General features: G+C 47.0%; 1 protein-coding gene across 1 annotated transcript in view; it reads right to left on the bottom strand.

Annotated features, from left to right (window-relative positions):
* Nucleotides 1-14,642, bottom strand: part of ARHGAP31 (Rho GTPase activating protein 31) — a 101,306-nt gene extending 86,664 nt beyond the window's left edge. The window contains exon 1 of the mRNA XM_040621295.1: nt 14,443-14,642. Coding sequence (XP_040477229.1) covers nt 14,443-14,542 — 100 coding nt within the window. The 5' untranslated portion in view covers nt 14,543-14,642. The remainder of the gene's footprint in view (nt 1-14,442) is intronic.
* Between the last annotated feature and the right edge of the window lie 1,113 nt (nt 14,643-15,755).

Here is a 15,755-nt window from a genome sequence, read left to right as displayed (position 1 = left end):
CTTCTAACTATTCCCTGTCCCCAGCCTCAGCCTTAACCCAGGGCCTGGACTCCAGCTGACAGAATATGGATGGACCAGCCAACATCCCTAAGGAATATTGGAACACAAGTTTAAAGTATAACTAGAAGCATGTGGACTAGCAAATTCTACCCTCATTATAAGCAAAGGGAAGCAGTATTAATACTCAATAAGTTATAAATAATAACAATTATCAATGAAAATGATGCACGGCTCACACAACATATTTGATAAATACTAAATCAATTAATTAGTAGGTAGACAAAAGAGAAGACTTGTAAGAACTTGTAAAAAGGAAAAGAAATGGTTAAATAAATTATGATAGTTTATAAAAACTATATATATTTGCTTGTATATGCATAGGATATCTACAGGAAAATTTGGAAGAAAATTAACACTAGTTACTTGTGGGATGAGGAACAGGGAGGCTGAGGACAGGGATAGGAGGGAGATTTTTTTTACTATGCCCGTTAGAATCTTTTACATTTGGAAACAGGAATGTGATACCTGATTTAAAAAATAAAATTAAACTTAACAACCCAATCATTCAGCAGAATCCCATGCAGTGATGAAAAACAGTGAGATTGAGCTATATATAAATTACAAAAAATGGGTAGTTCTCCAAGATCTTCTGTTATTTAAAACAGCCTATCTCAAAACGTATATATGTTGTAACTTTGTGGGGAAAAAAACCAAACTCATTCGATGTGTATATTTTTTAGCATATACACAGAGAAGGTCTCTGTGCCGTTCAATACAATAGCCATTGGCCACATATGGCTATGTCAATTTAAATGAACTAAAATGTAAAGTTCAGCTCCTCAGGAGCCCTAGACAGATTCGGGTGCTACCAGCCACATGTGGCTAGTGGTTGCCAAATCAGACAGTGCAGACAGAGCACATTTCCCTCAGAAAGTTCCGCCATACAGAACCAGTCTGGTTGAATCCAGCCCTGACTCACACATGGGACTGCAGAGTGTGAGAAGGGACTCTGTACTTTCTAAACCTCCATATTGTTTGAATTTCTTTTCTTTTCTTTTCTTTTCCTTTCTTTTCTTTTCTTTTCTTTTTTACAATTACTTTTATAATTTTACAAGAGAAGACGATGACTTGCATCTGTGGCAGGTGTTTATGCCTCATTAAAATCACATCCTGTATTTTTTCATGACTGCTGCCAATTCCACTCAGGAGGCAAGGGATGGCAGAGCGTTGCCAGAGGAGCTATTCTGGTGAGGGGGTAATGGAGACCACCGCCGTCTGGAATCAGAGAGAAAACACCTCTGGGAGGGAGCCCCTCAGACAGTGGCTGACCATCGAGCTAGTCTTGTTTCCTTCTGGTCCTCTGCTTTTCAGTCACAAGGGACAAAACCAGTTTGAGCGCCTGCCAGAGGGAAAAGCAGAGTCTGAAGTATTTTTAGTTCTCAGAGTTGTGGAATCTGGCAGAGGCGAGGCGGGCACTGGACAGGGAGGCCCAACTCCAAGGGACCCCGAGGTCTCCTAGGAGATGGAGATCTCGAAGGGTGGGGAGGACACTGCTCTGAGGCGGGGATGGCCATCCCACAGTGGAGTGGGAGCATACTGGGCCAAGCTCACAATGGCACCCGGGAGTAAAACTGACAAGAACGATGGATTTGATAACTACTCCACGGTTTCTTAAACTGGAGGAATGACAAAGATGAAGAGAAACTCGGAAGAAAAAGAGATGGGATGGAGTAGAAGTGTGGCCAACAAACATTACAAAATTTTTCAACTCAAATAAAACTTGGATTTGAAATATTAAACATTGCTCTGCTTATCATCCACAAGACAGAGAAAAGCGAAATTTCCCAAGATTATAAGTAGATGGAATAAAATGAAACTGGGTTATAACTGCTTGGGGCACTTCGTTTTTCCTCCCCTTGGAGGAAGTTTATTCCTAGCTTGGGGTCCAATGTTTTTCTTACCAGCAACAACAGAAACAGCAAAAAGGACGCAGAAGCTTTAAAGGTGGCTCAAGATTCTCCCTTTATCGAACTGGAATCTAAACTGGCACATTTGTGCTCATCACTCCTTTTTCCTTTGGAAGATTTATAATGGTCATTTAATAAGCCATTTGTTCTTATAAACCTAGTCCAGGCAGGTGGGTGGCTCATGCTTCACTCTTGCTCACTTTGTTCTTCTTTTGAGAATGTTGATCCTGCCATATTGTTTTACACCCAATGCCTTTGCTTAGATTCTTCCCTCTGTCTGGAATATCTTTCTTTCAGGCAGAGACCTCTCAGATTCCACGCATCTTAGAAGACCCAGCTCCTCTGAGTCAGAATTAATGTCATCCACCTCCCATTGTGGTTTGTGTGAGAAGCAGTTGAGAATGTGTTCATCTCCTGCATGAGACTGTGAAATCCCACAGGGACAGACAATGCATGTTCATCTCTGTGTCCCAGCTAACCCAGGGCCTGGTTTATGGTAAGTGCTTAAAATGCTGATGTCCAGCTCTTCCTCCCCTCCCATAATCTCTACCCTATTCCCTTCATTCACATTACTAATATCTATTGAGCCAATGTGCTGGGGGGAAAACAGACTGTGGTAGGTTGAGTAATGGCACCCCAAAGAAGTCCATGTCCTTATTCTGGAACCTGTGAATGTTGCCTCAGATGTCTAGAAGGAGTTTTGCAGATGTGGTCAAGATAAGGATCTCAAGATGAGGAGACTGTCTTGAATCATCTGATGTAATCACAGGGTCTTTATAAGAAAGAGGCAGGAAATCAGAGAGATGTGATGAGGGGCCACAAACCAAGGAATGAGAACAGCCTCTCAAAGCTGGAAAAGGTAAGAAAATGCATTCTCCCGAGAGCCTCCAGAAAGGAACCAGCCCTGCAGACATCGAACACACAGATAAACAGGGCACGGTCCCAGTCTTCAAGGAGCAGATTTTCTTTCTACACAGGGGAGGAGACAATTTAGGAAACTAGGACACGTGGCGGTTGAAAGTGAGAAATAATGAAGGTCTACGCTTCACCACCCTGACCACCTTCCTAAATATACTTCTGTGGACAAGCTTCCAGCTTCAAATTCAGCATTGAGAAACGAACATAGATTCCATATTTGATTCAACCCATGAAGAGTGCAGTATGGATCCGTACGCTCTACAGCTGAAGATTCTGTTCGTACAGCCCAAGATTGAGCCAGACCTACTGCTTTCGGTCAACTGTCAAAATGCGGTTGTAGAGCCAAGAAATAGGCAGATGTGAAATAGCATCTGGGCTAGCTAACACCCAGGCCTTACGTTGTTCCATCAGTGATGAAAACAGGCTCATTTTCCAGATTTATAGCCCTCCTGAAACACAAATGGAAACTAGAAGATTGGATGCTGTCACTATGATTATGGCCTTGTACCATAACTCTCATTTTTTTCCTTTCGATTTTGTTTTTAGGTTATTTTTTCTGATTACTAAAGAAATGTAAAATTTAGAAAGTTTGCCACAGTCCAACCCCAGAAATATTTATCAACAAATAAAAGTCTTAAGACTAGCATTTTTAGGCACCCAACCAAAGAAAATAAATAATTGGATGTATATCAAAAAAAAATTTTTTTTAAAAAAAGAGGAAGCCCCTAGAGATATATGGGAGCCTCCGAATAGTATTTGTTCTCAGCTCCCTTAATTTTCCATCTCTGTAGCATTACTCAGGAACCACATTCTGAGTAATGAGGCTGAAACAGGGTAAGATTTCCAATCATCAAGGAAATACTAACCATAGTTAACACTTACGGAAGGTTTACTAAATTCCAGGCAGTACACTAGTTCATTTGGTCTTCATAATAACCCTGCACAATAACATCATAATCCCCACTTTATAGATGAGGAAACAGAAGCACAGAGAGACTTGGTAGCTTGTCCAGGGTCACAAAGCTAGCATGTGGGAGAGCTGAAAGCTGAACCAAGACAGCATATCAGCGAAAGAGCCACAGGCTAACCACCGTGTCACACTGCTTCTCAGAGAAGTCAACTGATATCACTAAACTGCACCTACTAACGCAGGAAATCAAACAAACAGAATTTAAGGAGATTTTTTTCATAAGGATTAACACAAAAAGGCTTTATGAAAAGTTGAATGAATCAAGACATCCTATTCCCATTATAATTTTAAAAGGTATTTTCCCCCCAATTTAAGTAGTAAAAATACATGTTTATTGTTGAAATTTTGAGCAATGTACAAAATATAATGAAGAAAATAAAAAATCATGTGGTTTCCCTCAGCTGCTTCTTTCTGTGGGCTAAGGCAATGCCTCTGAAAGTGAGATCAGTAGATGCAAGATACCAGGATCACCTGAAGCTCATCTTTAAAAATATGGATTCCGAGACCCCATCTCAGACCTACAAAAGCAGAATCCCTGAGGGACTGAGCTCAGAATGTTGCTACGCAGCATCACGTGACAGCTCGCAGCCCTAGACGTGGGAGAACTCATTCAGAGACGTCTCATGCTCCCCACAGACGCAGAAGCTACAGGACCTAGGCAAATATTGGAAGTTCTTACTAGATGTTCATTTTGTTTCAAGGAGTCTGAAATGGAATTTAAGGTGTATTTCTAATACTGCTTATAGTGTACTAAAGTGTACTAAATTTAACTAATATTTTTTACATTTTGAAATTGAATTTTAAATTCAATTTTAAAAGTAAAAGCTGCAATTTTAGTCATTCTTTGCCCAGTAGAGTTTGAGTATCATTGCCCGAGGCTTAAAAAGAGAGGTCCAGAATTCTTAAGACCCAGAATTCAAAACTCATTCCCCCCAACCCTTACCCTCTAAGCTTACCCTCCCCCCCACCAGCCTTTCCTTTCTGAAACCAAATTGTCATTAGGGGCAGTAGAGAAAGGGGAACTGAGGAAACCATGTCCCACTTGAAAGTCAGGCTTGGGGTGAGGAAAAAACAGATTACTCCATGGTATACTTTCCTGACCTTCAGCTACAGGCTCTGTGCCCAGGGTCCAAACCGCTTGAATGCACCCCCTAAGGGCCCCAAGCAGTGTTTGTGTCCTCAGTTCTGAGCCCATTCAGGGCCCGGCATCTAGCTTTGCTTTTCCATAAAGCAGAATGGTTCCTCCCCATTAACATCAGGCCCATATTCAAGCTATTAGGCAAACAAAAGATTTTCCAAATATGGACCCAAAAAAGCATGTGCACTTTGAAGGCCACAAATAAGCTTAAATAGCTAAACCATATTAAAAAAAAGCAAGCCAACAATTGACGCCAAAAGCGTGAGTCCTTAAGGAACAGAACAGCAAGACAAAAGCCAGAAAGAGGAACAAAAATACGCATTGTAGGGGAGGGGCAAGCAGGGAGGTGTAGATTTATATGGAAGAGCTGACATCATTGTTTCCCAATAATACTCTGCATGCAGGAAACAGATGGGAAAGAAGTGGTGGAAGGGACTACTTATGGTTACAGGGCATGCTCTCTGTTTAGAAGCCTGCCATTTGGAACCTAAATGTTTTACTTTGAAAAACCGGGGATGAGAACTCCATTGCCAGAAGTTGTATTAAATTCTAGCTAAATCCTGTGAACTTATCACCTTGGCAATGCATGGTGAAATGGAGCTCTGCATATCAGACCCTGATTTTCCGCCAGCTGACCTGTTTGGGTCCAGAGGACACAGGGCTGTGGGATGGGAATTTAATGTCAGACAGACACGCTTTCAGTCCTGGTTCTTCTACCTCCTGGCTGGGTGACGTCAGGCAAGTTACTTAACCTGAGTTGGTCTTCATATAAAAAATGGGAGACAAAACAGAACTTTCCACACTATAGGGAGAGGTTGAGGTTGCACACTGATGCCATACTGCTCGACTGGATCAAGACACATAATTAGGACGGTCACTTAACATTCTTTTTTTTTTTTTTTTAAGATTTTATTTATTTATGTGACAGAGAGACAGCCAGCGAGAGAGGGAACACAGCAGGCGAGTGAGAGAGGAAGAAGCAGGCTCCTAGCGGATGAGCCCGATGTGGGACTCGATCCCGGAATGCCAGGATCACGCCCTGAGCCGAAGGCAGACGCTTTAACGACTGCGCTACCCAGGCGCCCCGTCACTTAACATTCTTGAAAGAAGTCCTCTCTTTTAACAGACTCCCTCGTTGTCCTGCCCTTAGGCAGGGCACAGACAACAGCTAAACCAATTGCCAGTCTTGGTATGATCAGCTACTCTGTCTTCGCCTGAGGGTAGCTTTCACTCTCCTGCCGCTGAAGACAGCCCCCATGCCCAAGCCTGGCCACTAGAAGTCACTCTCAACTACCTTTCCCAGAATTTCAGCGTCTTCTCCCTCAGGGTGCAAGAAGGCGTGACCAATTACAAGTATCAGGCAAAACCATGTTGTTTCCTGTCTGTAGACACCAAGCATCCCATCTCCCCCCATCTCTGTCACTCCTCATGGTCAGATGATATTTATCATGGAGCCCTCATTTCATTCTCTGTAGTTCTTTTAGCTCTCGTCCCCTCCCACGACCCCACTAGGCTGAGAGCAACTTGAGAACATCTTTGTAAATCCGAGAGTGTCTTGCACATTAGACTCCCATTAAATATTTGTTGCGTTGAAATGAAAAACCCCACACAAGATGGTTTCTGAATAAAAACATGAAAAGAGCCAGGGAAAGAAATATGCATAATTGCACAAATGAGCTCAGTTGCCTGTCACGAAAGCTATAGATTTATTTATAGTTTGCCAGAATCCTACTTTATATGTCAAACTGTTTTCTGGTGTCTGTAACAGTAAGAGCTGGGATATGTTGCTTTGGGGGGGGGTAACATTCATCCCTCTCTCTCTGGGGGAGGTGGGGAGGGGGCCTCAAAGGCATTCTGGGGCAGCATCAGGCCATGGGCGTGGTACTAGGGCCTGGTATGCATCAGCCAAGCTTGAACTAGAACAAAGAGTGCCTGAGACTCCATCCCAGAAACTCAGTTGGTTCTGGGGCCCCGCCAAGAATGTGGTTCATACCGAGGACTGACTGGTGAGGCGCTAGGAAAAGGCAGTGTTTCTGGGGCGTCCTGTACGAAGTCTGGGTCAGTTTCTATCTTGGAGGAGCTAGAAGTCCCCATGGGGAACCTTAAACAATTTTGGATTCCTAATGCTCCAGACATCAGCAGTGTCTCCGGGCCTGGCTTTCTGGAAGGGCTCTAACACTGACTTCCTGAGGAGGAAATAGGGTCAGTCAATCAAGTGCCGTGTGTTGGCCATGGGGCTCAGCCACAGGGTTCAGTCTGAGAGGCGAGGTGCACGACCAAATTTGTGTGAGCTGCTGACTGCCCCCTGCCCTCAGCAGAGCGCACCGCTGACTTGCCAGTTAGAAAACAGAACAATAAGGGGGCATGAAGATCAAACTGGGTGTCTCGGACTCTAACCCAAAGGGCGTTCCAAGAGAGAAGAGGACTGTGGCTGCCGTGGGCAGGGAGAGGCCTGGGAGGAAAAGGTGGGGTCTGGTTGGTCTTGAAAGCTGGCAGGTTTAGAATAGCGGTGTGTGAAAAGCACCTTGCAGAGGGCAAAGGGCCATGCAAATGTCAGTTGTTATTATTATTAATGATCTAATGGCTGGGGGAAGAACAAAGCAAAGAGAGAAAAGGCTATTTTTTTTGCAGGGTTATGGGTTCGTTTTTTTGTTTTTGTTTGTGTTTTTTGTGTTTTTTTTTTTGTTTTTTTTTTTACAAAACTGTAATATAAATGCCAAATTGTAAAAAAGTGCTACTCTGGGAAATTGTGTTTGCGCCTAGGACTGTGGCCTTGGGAGTCAGGTAGATCTGGGTTTAAACCCTGCCTTTCCTATCTCTATAATCTTCATAAGATATTTAACCTCTTTCATCTAGTGTCCTCCTCTATAAAATGGGGATTAAAAAAATGCCTAATTCTTACAGATGTCAAAAATATTACTTTGTATGTATAAAGTGACTGGCACACAGTTAGCAATCAATGAGACAGTGACTCTAACTCCTAATGAAAATAACAAGCCAGTCTGATTTAGGGCTCAGCCTTCACTTCTGGGTCCCTTCTCTCTTTCCAAGAGACCTTCTTTTCCTCCTTCTTCTTTTAGCCATCCAGCAGCACCATGTTCTCATTTTTCTCCATTAAAAGTTGCTCTTAGAAAAAAAATCTAATACCAGTACCTGCTTTTCTCTGAATTGCAGTCAGCACCTTTCCTCTGGGTGCTCTTTATTTTAAGTCTTACCTAAAACTGCATCCTGGGGGGAGGGTTAGAGGGACAGGCTCTAGACTCCTGAAGTTTTGGGAGGCTGTGGCCCCACCTCAGTAAAGACCTGAAGCCAGCCCTTTGAGGGAGGAGCATCAAGACCGATTAAACTCAAGCGTGGCATTTGTACTGGGGCATAGAAATAGCTCAGAAAATTGGGTGGGACATGCACCCATAAGCTAAAAGAAAAGTCATTTGAAAGGTGGGGATAAGTGGGAAAAAGCTACGTTGGCTTGAATTCAAGGCAAGTCATGAGTGAAAAACAAAACAATAAGAAAACAAGTAGCTCCGCGTTCCTGGGCCTCAAAACCGGTGTGAAGGAACCACAGAAGGGACAGTGGAGTTCCAAAACCCAGAGGCCAGTGGGGGCAGACAGCTCAGCTCGATCAGTCTGTGGTGGAGGAAATGAGCACCAGGTCGCCCCAATTAGAAGGGTCTGTCACTACTTCGTTCCAAAAATATTTAGTTACAATATCTAATGGAAAAAGAGTGGCGGGGGGCACAATTCTTATCCTCAGACGAAGTCCCGGATCTTTCAGGCCACCTGCTTCTCCCACCCACAGCCACACACGCTGCCACAAAATCCCAGGAAACTCTCCGGTGAGGTGATTCCCAGAAGCGAACAGTCCCCAGCAAGTGTTTCAGAACAGCCTAGGTCAATCAGCTTCTGGAATTCAGAATGCGTTCTCCCCTCCTCCCCACTCCCACAGAAAAGTTTTCCAGCTAGTCCAAAGATGCCTGATGGAGTGGGGGGGGGGGTAAAAGAGGATGCAGCAAAAACTACAGCTCCAAACTGGGGAGCTTATCCCCCATTCACAGCATCATCTGTGGGAAAATGCGTTCCCACTTTCATCATGTTTCCCTCTGCCCCAGCACGAGGCCAGGCCTCCAGCTCCCTCCGACCCCATGGCAGATGGTTCACTGGGCTCCAGGGAATGTCTGGGGTGACAGGAGAGTGGGCTTCCTCAGCAGGGCCAACGCCTGAGCCTCCTGAGGCTGGAAGGCATCTGAGTGGCCACCGCTGGGGGTGGGTAGGGGAAGTGGAAGGGTGAGGCTGTGCCTGTGGTCAAGGGGCTGTTGGGATGGGTCTGGAGAGTGGCAGGAGGGAGGGGTGTGGGTAGATGGAAGTAGCTGTTTCTATTCTCTGAGTGGGTTGTTCGCCATGTCCAGACCCTACAGAGTAAGTGACAGTCAGACTGTGTTATCAGTCAGTTTGTTTCAGGTTTAAGGCCTTAATTCTCCTCTTTGGGTTCTGCCTGTTCAATTCTGGGACCCAAATATGGGGATGCCCCTCGAAGCTCAAGCCTGTGAGGTTGCTGTTCTGTCCCCACACTACTTCCAAGACCTGATTTCTCTTTCAGTTCCCTTTGGTTTCAGGAGTGGCTGGGTATCCTTCTCAGAGCTTTTCAACTCAGAGGGCCCTTTCAACTCAGACTGGCATTTTGCTCTTCCACCCCTACGCACTGATGGTCCACTCCCCGGTGGCTCTGGGAAATCCCTGCATGAAATGGCCTCTTCATTCAATGAGGCAACCAATCTGCTTCCCATCCCTCTTCATAACTGATTACCCATTTCACTGGAGCCCTCGCTCATTCAGTCATGGACGGTATGTGGTTATACTAGGGCAAGTCCAGGGTTTGAGGATAATAATAGCTACATTCATAGCTTTCCATACGCATGTCCTCTGCCAAGTGCTTTGCCTGTATGAACTCATTTATCTTCATATCAGTCCTCTTATCACCATTTCACAAACGAGGAAACTGAGGCCCAGGAGGGTCAGTAACTTACACCAGGGTCAGGAACAGGCAAAGCTGGGATTTGGTGCCAGACAGTAAGCTTCCAGAACTCCTAATGGGAGTCCCCAGCAGAGGCACCTGACTTGGGAGGTCAGGGAAGGTTTCCAGGAGCAAATGAGACCTCAAGAATGAAGAATGAGGTAGGGAGGGTGTGATAAGGGTGTGCCCGGCAAGATGCTAGGGAGGAAAAGGCTAAGCCAAAGAGAGGACCTGCCGAGGTTCTCCAGGCAGTGTTAAATCCTGCCTGGGTATCTTATCTATTTGATTGTAGATAGTAGCTTTTACACGTTCTCCTTCAGTTATATGACAGCTAATTTCAAAGCTTCATTGAGCCACTGGTTTCTGGAAGTTTGTTCACATCCCTTGTTTCTCGAGTCTGGGGTGCACGTTTCTTTCTCTCCACAGTACCTGCACTGTGCCGCAATCCCTACTTAATAAATAAACCAGTAAACAAACTGAGAGAATGATTTAGCCTCAGAAATTCTATATATATAAATTTTTCTTCCGTTTTAATCTGATAAGAACTAGAAAAGAATCTTCAGTCATAAAAAGGCTCACGGTCCTTATCAAACATTCAGAGGCTACATTCTGAATAGTCCAGTTTCCTCAACGAGGGAGAAAACAGTCTGTAAAATACACTGCCAGCAGCAGTTCCCAGCTCTGCCTGCATATCCGAATCCTCTAGCAAGCTCTCAAAAACATACCCATGCCTGCCTGGGCACCAAGAAATTCTGATTTAATTGTTCTGAGATGGGACCTGAGCAACACCTTGCATCACCTTTTTTTTTTTTTTTTTAAGCTCCTCCGGTGATTCTCGTGGGCTGCCATCACGGGAAACCACTGGGTCAGACAATATCACCTTTTCCCAGGGATCAAATAAAATGACAGATTTGCTCCGAACGGTGAGAAAGTCCTCAGCCTTCATAGCGGAGACAGATGACACAAAGGGAGGCAGAAGACAGCTTTTCGATAGCGTTCTCTTACTGGTCCCTTGTCTCCTGGCCCCAGCACTTTCAAGCTGTGTGGGAAGACCCAGGGCGTTGGGCTGAGAAACAGGGCTTCAACCGCAGCCTTCCAACCACCGGTGACAAAATGATGGGGTTTTCATCACATAGCTGGAAGCAATGGCCTTGCATTCAGTGGTCAAAAGGAAGACACCCAAAACTGGACTATTTTCAGCATACCAGTGAGGAAGGGATGCTCTTCTCCCTCTACTCCAGACAGGAAGATAAAGCTATCTGATTCCCAGTGGAGAGCTGAGGGTGGGGTGGCGGTCATCGTGCCGGCCAAGCTGGCCACGAACAACCCTGTGCCATTCTTGAGTGTTCTTACCAGGGGGGAGGAAAGTGGTCAGAGAAGCAAAAGGGAGGAACTGACCCTTCACATCAGGCCTGTGTGCAGCTGGGATGAATCAACAGCAGGGTCTGAACTTGGCATCTGTGTGGATGCCCACAGAAACTGTATACACGATTTGTGTGTGTGTGTGTGTGTGTGTGTGTGTGTGTGAGTGTGTATGTGTGTGTGTGTGTGTGTGTGTGTGCCCACGCATTCATTCCTATGAGAGAGGGCTTCTGGTTTTCATCAGCTTCCTACAGATTAAGGATGACACTTGGCCCTGAGCAGCTTCTGCTCTAAGCTGGACACCTATTTGTCACCCACATACCCTGGCCTGGCAGATTCATCCAGCTGAAGGTAGCAAGGCTGGCTGGAGCAAATGACTGAAGTGGATGGCATTCATCCTTCATGCTCGGCGTCAGAGGTGTAGCTTCCCCATTCTCAGATGGCCTGAGCACAGCAAATTGTCACCAGCTTTGCCCTCCCCCCCAGCTTGGGGCTTTCCCTCCCTGGCCAAGCACAAGGGCTCTCTTGGCATCCCTGCATCTCTGTCCTCCTCTTCTGCCTTTGTGCTCCCAGACCCGAATCCATTTTTCTCTGTCTCTACGCAGGATCGTCACCTCACCCTTGACTCCAGAATCCAGGAATCATCATGTTCGTCTTGTGAGGCCCTCCCTAGCCTTCTGATTTCTTTACCATCTGACTTGTCACCCTCAGGATTCTGGGTTGAACTTCCAGGGTAGCAGGCAAAGGAGCAGTGCCCAGGTCAGCTTTTCCTCCCTGGGGGCAGAGTCCAGGCCTTATCTACTAACCAATACATGTTTCAGAAAGTCCTGGGGAAAACACACTGTTTGAGGAAAAAGCCATTAGCATTTTGCTCACTGATGGTACAGTGCAGGAAAAATAAGAGTCAACTACATGACTAGTTTTAGATGTGGCAAAAAAGAAATCCTGATCACTCTCATTTATATAAGCTGTTTATCATGCACACCTAATTCTCATGTGGCACAAGAATGGTGTCTCGATCATTAAGTGGGTCAGTTTCCTTTTGTTTCAAAGCTAGACTGTATTCAGGTATGTCAGACTTGAAAGTTTGCTGATCCTGTGACAGGACTGTCTGCTTTCAATTTAGGGAAAAAAAATCATTAGAGGAGAATGTTGGCCTAGATGAGAAAGCTAGGGAGGGGAGAAGAGCCTGGTACTCCAGGTCCCTCTGCACCCTCTGTGATTTACTGTATGACCTTAGGCAGGTCAATTTACCTGTCTGGGCTTCCTTGCCTTCCCTGCCCACTCCCCCAAAGGCTGGGCACACAGGTACTGGCTTTCATTTTTTTTCCTCTAAGCAGTAGCCCCCTTCCTTCCCCCCCCCCCACATGAAACCTGTATGGAAGCCCAAAATATAAAGCAAGTGAAAGAAGAGCTGCCAAAGACTGTCTTTGAGGTGTCTTCACAGAATGCTTGGATTCCTGGCTCATCAAATGATTTATGACATTGTAAGAATGGGGCGGGACTAGCAAGTACCCCCATACAACTCTCATGCTTGACGGGGAGGCCAGAATAACACCCAGATGGCAAAGGGGGAAACCCCAGGAGCAGTTGTAGTGAACCTGGACTTAAACCTGAAGTTCCTCACGAAAATGGGTGGAGGGAAACATTCCCGCATGAACTTCTGAGGGTAGTGGTGAAGACGCACCCTCGGACTTCTAGCGCATTTGAAAAAGTTCAGTCCAATTTTCTTTCAAATTGCCCTCTCCCAGATTATTGGAGAGGATGAAATGAGTTGACTGTTATACCTTGGTTTCAAAAGAGGCAGTTTTGAAACCTGTGGTCCCCCAAACTCCAAGATACTAAGCCATTTGTCCTAATGACACAGCAGACACTGAGGTCTAGAAAACCGCAGGAATATCACACCACTGCAAATTACGAGGTGGTGCTGAGTCTTTAAAAAAATGGAATTGAAACAAAATTATTGTACTGTTTTTGAGATGCACATTTGATAGGAGCTAATCAAATCGTTTTTGAGATGATTTTCCTGGAGGCAGAATTATTCTGCACAGTGAAACAGTCCTCCAGTTTCCTCCTTTGTTATAGCTATCTGTGTGTAAATACAAGGCCTATATAGTGGACTATTTTCTCTCTCACTTAAGTTTCTGAAGACAAGGCCTTTTTGTCAGGGTATGCGCAAGACCAGTCAACCTTACAAAAGGAGTCATTTTCTGCTCAATATCCCCAACTTTTCTATGACTAAAAACATCTAACTTCAAATGCTGTTATTGTAATCTAGATTGTTTTCTTTCCCTCTCCCCCAACAAATGTTTAAATTGTCTCTACTCTGCAGGATCCCCTTTTTAAAAAAAGTCCAATCTGACCTTGAAAGCGGAGAGGCTGACTCTCTTTTTCTTTTATATACCCTCAACTATTTTAAAATCTAGGCCCTCTGGCCTTTTTGCAGCACTCTTCTTGTCTGACACACCAAACGCTAATCTGAAAGCCAAGAGGAGGTAAAGGGTCTGGGAGGTTGGGAAGGGGAGGGAGGGAGGTACTATATATCTGGCATCAGTTCAGAAATTCAGAAAATGTTTGTGCAACCACTCCCCCAGCCAGGATCCACCGCACCCCCTGCCTTCCAGCACATTAATAAAAAAAGATGTGAGCAGATGAAATTGGAGAGCCCGGGCAGGACACCCAAGGCGGTCATAATTATGTACCAGGAGAAGCCCACTGATCACCATCCCACAAGTGTAGCCCGCAACCCTCCCCTCCCACATCCAAAATTTGCGATCAGGACCTCTGGAGCTCCCACCCCCAGCCCGCAGAGGTAGCCGGTTAAACTTAAGCAGCACCGCCCATTAACGGCTGGTGTGCGCCCAACGGAAGGACTGCCACAACGTCTGCACGTCGGGGTGGCTGTGCTGTGCACCTTAGAAATCATACATGTTCTTTAAAAAGAAAAAAAAGTACACTGCGCCCACAGGCCTAGACTACATTAAGTTGTGAACTGAATCTAACACACCCCAGAAAAGTCCATCCCGCCCTCAAACAAAAAGAAAAGGGGGGGGGGGGAGACGCGAAGGCACTTTACCATCCTGTCCTGAGCTCTCCAGATACTCGGTCAGGTCACAGCCAAAGGCACTGGCGGCTCCCTTTCGTTTCAGCTTCTGCTTGGCACCCTTGTTCTTCATGAGTTAGTCCCGAAGAGGTTGCCCCTCCGTCTCCCCCTCCCCTGTGCTTGGCACCGCGCCTAGGATGGTCTCCCGGGTCAGATCAGCGGCGGCGGCGCGGCTCTGGGGGGCCGCATGGGCGCGCGGAGGAAGAGCGGCCCGGGGCAGCGCGCATGGACCCGGCGGGGCGCTGAGCCCGGCGCGGCCGCGGAGCCTGCAGTCCACGGCGCGCTCCTCCAGGGCCGCGGGGCCGGAGGCCGGGCGGAGCTGGCGGCCGCGGGCCGGCCGGCGGGAGTGTCACTTCCTCACTTGGAGTCCCAGGGACTTTCACGGGCTGCCGCGGTGTCTTCGGGTGTTTTCCTCCGCTTCGGAGGGAGGGCGAGCTCTCCTTTCCGCCTCTGCAGATGCCCCGGAGAGGACGGGAGCGCGCGAAGCGGGCGGCAGCCGGGCGGCGAGGAGACCGCCCGGGGGCTGCGTGGCTCCTCTGCCCTGCGCCCGCTGTCTTGCCTTCAGATGGCTTTGGGAACGCGAAAAACAAGCATCCTGTCTCTCTCGCCCGCCCTCACGCCTTCCTTTTTTTCCTGTCTTACAAATCCTAGGATCATCCAGCTCAGGAAACGCTGGAAGGAAGTTAGCTAGGGAGGGGGGCGGAGGGTGGAAATTTTTGGCAGCTCCGCGCTGCGTGTGTATGGGGCCGGAGGAAGTAGGTGGGTGGGTTGAGGAGCACGGGGTGGGGGGGAGGACGCGCTCTTCGGAGAGCTGGTCGGCGGCTCTGGAGATAACTGGGCAGCTCGGGAGGAAACCGCCGCGCTCCCAGGAGGACCCGCAGCCCCAGCCGCCCGCTTCCTGCCCCACCACGGCCTCGGAGGAGGGCCGGAGGAGGCGCGCCGGCCTCGGGACCGAGGGTGCTAGGTGGAACTGGAAAAAGTCCTGCCTCGCTTTAATCCTCGTTGTCACCGTCTCTTTGACACTTTCTATTTTGGTGCCTGCCTTCTCCTACACAAACGCTTGAAGTAGTGACAGAGACAAAGGCAGGGATTCCAGCGGAGAAACCCGACGGCGAGCGGTTTTCCGCCAGCCACTCCCATCCTCCTCTCCAGCGCCCAGGTACCCCGAATCCTGTTAGCTCCCTTCCTGCGCTGAGGGAAGACTGGGGACTGCCGCCCTGTAACCACTGCCCGGGAAATCAGATTTCTGGTTACAGATTCATGCACACACACACACACACACACAC

The sequence above is a fragment of the Ursus maritimus genome, unplaced genomic scaffold (assembly GCF_017311325.1).
Source record: "Ursus maritimus isolate PB19 unplaced genomic scaffold, ASM1731132v1 scaffold_4, whole genome shotgun sequence".
Classification (NCBI taxonomy): domain Eukaryota; kingdom Metazoa; phylum Chordata; class Mammalia; order Carnivora; family Ursidae; genus Ursus; species Ursus maritimus.
Note: the sequence above shows the minus strand (reverse complement) of the source record. Positions and strands in the feature narration are given on the sequence as shown.